This window comes from Lissotriton vulgaris, chromosome 6 (assembly GCF_964263255.1).
Source record: "Lissotriton vulgaris chromosome 6, aLisVul1.2, whole genome shotgun sequence".
Classification (NCBI taxonomy): Eukaryota; Metazoa; Chordata; class Amphibia; order Caudata; family Salamandridae; genus Lissotriton; species Lissotriton vulgaris.
Genome location: NC_141694.1, coordinates 1,504,687,077 through 1,504,693,076, shown reverse-complemented (window position 1 = coordinate 1,504,693,076; position 6,000 = coordinate 1,504,687,077). Strand labels below are relative to the sequence as shown.

General features: G+C 44.5%; 1 protein-coding gene across 1 annotated transcript in view; it reads left to right on the top strand.

The window, feature by feature from the left end:
• Positions 1 to 570: 570 nt before the first annotated feature.
• The window catches only part of NAPB (NSF attachment protein beta), a 236,860-nt gene continuing 231,430 nt past the window's right edge, over positions 571 to 6,000 (top strand). The window contains exon 1 of the mRNA XM_086927680.1: positions 571 to 826. Within this exon, the coding sequence (XP_086783806.1) occupies positions 726 to 826 (101 nt within the window). The 5' untranslated portion in view covers positions 571 to 725. The remainder of the gene's footprint in view (positions 827 to 6,000) is intronic.

The window sequence follows — 6,000 nt, the reverse complement described above, 5'->3', positions numbered from 1 at the left end:
TGCAGCCTTTTTTCCTGACATTAGATATCCTTCTGATACAGACGCGGGGACCGGCCGAGCAGCGCTGCTGGTTGAATACAGCCAGCCCTGTACTTGGGAGATTAACGGGGCGGCTGTGCGGGCAAGTAAAGCCACCATTGAAAGCCCAGCTTTTGGGCAGGGGGCCGGTAAAATAAGTGGGGAACGCCGTCCACCCGCGTGGTACCCCGACTCAAGCCCTGGGCGTAGCCAATAGGTCTCGCCTCTGGGACCTTATAAGTGTTCAGCCATGCAACAGTTGATGTTGTTGAGCCAAGGATATTGTACTGCATAACTAAATACTTATAAGGTTCCAAAGGTGAGACCTATTGGCTATGCCAATGCTTGTTTCCATTTGAAACTCTGCACCAAGTACTAGTCGGGTGGCACTCTATTGGCCAAACGTTTCAAACCATGATGTGACCAAACCGCAGAACCGGACGACTTTAGAAAACGTTTGGATAGCGAATAATGTCAAAAGAGCAACCCGAGCGGAACTAATTGGCTTCCTGAAGGAGAAGAACTACAACTCCCATCATGCAAAGTAGCCTCGCGAGTTCTCGCGTGCGTGTCAGCTGGCGGAGCGAGAGGGCAGCTGCGGCAAAACAGCAGCATCAGCACCGTAGACTCCATCAGCATCTCTCTCCTGCGCCCTGCAAGAGTGAACCATCACCGCCTGCGACGCGGGCGATAAAAAGGCATCCGCCATGGTGGACAACTCGGGCAAGGAGCGCGAGGCCATGCAGCTGATGGCCGAGGCTGACAAGAGAGTCAAGAACTCGCAGTCCTTCCTGCGAGGACTCTTCAGGTGAGGGGTGGGTCATAGCCGGGGGAGCGTCTTTTGGTTTAGAGAGATTGGAGAGACCCCTACTGCCTGGCTGGGCTCTGCTTCGGTAGCGCAAGTGGGCAGAGTGCGCCGCAGTCATCGCGGAGCTCCGTTGCCACCATTGCCCCCTCACCCTTCCTTTCTACATACCCTACCCATTACATTTCACATACGTCTTTTATGCCCGTCATCTCACAAACCGTCTTTCAAAACGCTCTGCCATTGGTAATCGGGCTTGCTTCAAGGCCCTCACCCTATCGGACCAACCTTCATCAGAAAATATTATTTCCTAGATTCCACACAACATCTTCACCACATATATGTCTTTTAAACATAATCTCGGCTGCCCTCCGAAGCACACTCGCTATCATTCTTTCCACCACACACTTGACTTCTTTACATGCATCTTCATACAGATACACAATTATTTCTTCACGCGTACTTTTTCCACACGGATTCCCTCAAAAGCAGTCAGCCACACCTTCCCTGCTCACACCCACACATTACTATGCAGGTGACCTGTAAGCATAACATTTTGCAGGGTGATAGTAAGTATGTGGTCTTGGGCTTTGGGCGTGCTATTCTGTATGTGATGTAAGAGGACAGCATTTCATAAAGTGTTACTATATATTTGGCGTGGGGTTTTCTATTCCTTAGTGCTACTTTGTATGTGATGTGGTTGGATGCCATTCTGGAAAGTGTTACTTTTCATGTGATCTGGGTGGGGCATACTGTTCCTCAGACCGCTACTGTGTATGTGGCATGGGGCATGTATTTCTATAGTGCTACTTTGTTTTGTGACATGGTAGCATTCTGTTCTGCAGAGCATTCATTTGTATGTGGCATGGAGGCCATTCTCTGAATTTCCCCACAAATCGATTGTGTTGTATCTAATTTTGATGTATACTTTAAACCACTTGTATTTTCATGTAGAGGTGCTTGTTCTGTGACCATCCTCGACTACCACCACCACGTAAATGTGCACTAGAAGAAGTGTTTTTGAATTATGAGGTTACTTTTGGTAGCCACGTAAACTATGTTAAAAAATATAATTCACATGCAAGTATTGTTATACAGAGGCTATTCAAGGTTTGGAAGGTTCAGTTGGCAACTATACAATTCCAATCATCTTTCAAAGAGCACAAACGTTGAGTAGTGGTATTAATACTTTTATTCTTACCTTAAATTATTTTTTGCCACACCACTCTGGTGCCTGGACGTGCACTTTTTAAGTGCAAGTTTTATTCTGACCAGGCCCCATTATATTTCAGTTGTAGTAAATGTGCCTATGATGTGTTGGTACCTCAAATGAGCAGTGTCAGTCTGGTGCAAGAGTACTTTATTTCCTCAAGAAATCACTCTGACAGCTAAATTTGCATTGTTGTTTTACACCTTTTAGAAGAACCGCATAGAATGAGGCTATAATATTTCCTGGGGTAGTTCTTCTGTTACACCGCATGCTAGTGTTGCTGTATCCTTGATATGTGGTAATTTTGTTGATTAAAACGTGCAATCCGGATGATTAATGCATGTCTGGTGGTCATGCCTATTGATCGGAACCTTTTGCAAAGAAGGGTGGAGCCATATAAGAGACCCCATGAGATACCCCTTTCAACAGACCCAGCGATGGTAACCTTGTGATTGAAGACAATTTATTTTGGTGGGGATGACTATGGCTTTCGGCTAGAGTGACTGTTCTTGGGTGGAAAAGTACTGTCACACCAACGATTCAAGAATGGACAGGGAGGTTCTGATCGGTACTGACTTTGGAACGACTCTCTTGGGATTTACTGGGTGGGAGAAGCAAATTTGGGAAAATCTGGAAGCCGCTTCTGGCTTACCTGAATGAGGGCGCAGAAACTTAACCATGTCATAAATTGCTACTTTCCACACATTTGTCAGAGGATTTGCAGTGAGGGACTCTAACTGGTGAGCTGAACTTTTGACTCGAATACTAATTGCAAACTGGGAGACTGCATGTGACTTGAATAAAATTGAGGGCTATCTGTTGGCTTCTGGGGAGAGAGGGCGGGTTAAATCACGGCCAAACCAATAATCTGTAAAAGGTGAAGAGCTTGCTATTGGTATCTTGAGTGGCATATGCGTTGGTGAACCTCAGGCTGTAACAGACTCCCTCCTATTTATGACAGGCGGGAGCTCAGACCATTACCCCGACCGCCAGTCCCCAGCAGCCTATGTGGCCTACACTCACTACCAGTAGGGTAACCCAAAATAATTGCCCCCACCTTCATAACGTATGGGGGAGAGGATGTGGCCTAAGGGGCAGAGCTGCCTATTTATGAACTGGGGAACCAGGTACCAGTCACAGCATCAACTCAACATCCTGTGATCCCGGACAAATGACTGAGGGCCATATGTAGGTAATTTGTGTTTTGGGATTCTCTAATTGCGATTTTTAGAGAATCGCAATTAGAGAATCGCAAAACGCAATGTAGGTAGGATTAGCAAAAATTTTTGCGAATCCCATTTATTCCTTATTTGCGAATCGCAAATTGAGATTAGCAAATAAGGAATACCTTCTCATTCATTCCTATGGGCTAGAAGGCCCGTAGGAATGAATGGGAAGACATTCTCAATTTGCGATTCTCAATTAGAGAATCGCAAATTGAGAATGCAATTTCAAGGTTGCAAGAGTGTCAATAGGACACCCTTTTGCACCCCTGAAATAAACATGTGTGCACATGTGACGCACATACATGCACTAAGGGCATGTATGTGCGCCACATGGCACTTTGAAAAATGCTAAAAAGTGCATTTTTCAAAGAAATCGCAAATTACCACCAACCTGAAGTTGGTGGTAATTTGCGATTCCTTAAGCCAAAATTTGCACAACTTGGGTGCTTCCTACATTGCATTTAAGGAATCGTAATTTGGGATTCCTTAAATGCATTCGCAAAATAAGGAATCGCAAATTTTGCGATTCCTTATTTTGCCTGTGGGTTTCTGTGTGCTACATAGCACATTGCCGAAATTGGGATCGCAAACGCTGAAGTTGTGCAAATTTCAGCATTTGCGATCGCAATTAGGCTTCCTACATATGACCCACAACCCCCCCGTGCCTACCAAAAATGAATGTGTCCCTTTATAATGTAACTGGTGCTCATGTAAAGGGCTCCAATACATTCAGGTCTAGTTCACGCTATATAATAAAACTGCAACAAAAAACACACGAGGAGCTGCCCAATCTTCGCCTAGTCTTTGGCATTGGGCTAAATGAGCGATCCATGAAGGTTTTTATTTTTTTATTTTATTGATTGTTTTTCAAGATGTATACGATACAAAGCAAATACATCGTGATAAACTAAAAAAAGAAACAATGGTGTGTAAGTAGCCATTTTTACAGTCCAATCATGTGACAGAACATTATTCCCAAAAAATTATAAGACAGTGGGTTCAGCGATGTACAGCACAGTATGCACAGATGGCAGCTGCCACCTAATATACAATTATACATGACAACACCTAATTTGACAGTAGTATAAAATGGTCATCCACACAATCCTCCAGTATTACATACAGGTCAAACTCCTCCAGGCCTTGATGAGTCAGATCCTACAGGATTTCGCGATTTCGCGGTTTGCTGCGAAATCGCTACTTTTGTAAAAATGCTGCGATTTTTATAAAAGTGCCAGAGAAATCAACAACTCCCCATTAAACTCTTCTCCCCTCACTACGGTCCTACAGTAGGCTAAAGACAGGACTTCATCCTATTTTGGACCACAGCTCTGGGAAAATCTCCCACTGGTACTAAAACCTTATTTTTGGAAGGCCTTGACGACCCACTTATTCCCTCACTGCCTCTGCCCTCTCTTTACTGTGTTTCCATCAGTCTGGGCATTAGCGCCAATATGTCCTGAGGGGTGAATGTCAAGCTCTGTAAATGATGTTCATTTCAAATATGTCTTTGAATCCAGATCTCAAAACGTGTCCACAACAGCAACCAGAAGTCTGTGTCTGAAAAAGATATCTGCTCCCAGAGGCCTTGCTGAGCCTCGGCGCTTTCTAAGGTTCCTTCATTTGAAGCTGTCATGTTCCAAGAGGGTAGGACATCTTTTTGCAAGATGTGAATACACTCACAAAAGTCGAATCAGGGGGACTGGGTTTGAGTCTCGGCAGCGAAGCACTGTGGTGTTTCCTTTATTTTGCATTTAAACCTTTTTTGTTCTGAGATGTCTGAATAACAAGACATTTATTGTCTGATGGAATCAATGACATACTTTGCTGTTTTTTTTATTGTGCCTTCTAAATTGCCTGCAAACATTGTGTACTGTACAAAGGGGTTTTTAGAAAATTCGGACTCCGGGGGCGCACTGCCTAGGTTAGAACGTTACAGTGTGTGAAAGATACACGGAATATCGTTGTGTAGTGCGTGAAGAGCAGACGGCAAACACCCTTAACCGTCCAAACAGGTCAACAGACAAAGCAAATTAACAAAGCTGAGCTCTCGCAACTACATGTGTGGTAACAAAACAGGGTACAATGACCAAATTTGAAAAAGAAGAGCAGAAGCAGGTTCTTTGGTGTATATCTTCTTGTCACAGCAAGATGTTGTTTTTATTTTCTCCAGACTTGAGAAATGTAACATTCGCCGACACGTGTTTCGTCGTGTACGGTTGAGTCAACACGACTCTTCAGGGCTCCAACTCCAATTCCAATTGTAAGGTTGGAGTAAGTCTGGGTCTTGTAATCTCTGTTCTGGCACTCAGTATTCAGTATGACTAAGTTATAGTCGATACAATTGAGAGATTGAACCAGTAGGGATATAAGGGTGGTGATTCTCTCGTTTATATGTGGTCACTTCCCACTGGTGGTGAGGGATCTCGAGTTACACGAGAGACGACCGCCGGGAACTAACAGAGGAGGGATTGCCTTTATCGGCATACCGCCGTAGAGGAGACGCACCCGTTTCCTTCGTGTGGCACAACTGTAGAATCCCCTCCCGGCTTTCCGCTTGATACCCAAGCGTTACCCAGCGCCTAACTCGAGATCCATCACCACCAGTGGGAAGTGACCACATATAAACAAGAGAATCACCACCCTTATATCCCTACTGGTTCAATCTCTCAATTGTATCGACTATAACTTAGTCATACTGAATACTGAGTGCCAGAACAGAGATTACAAGACCCAGACTT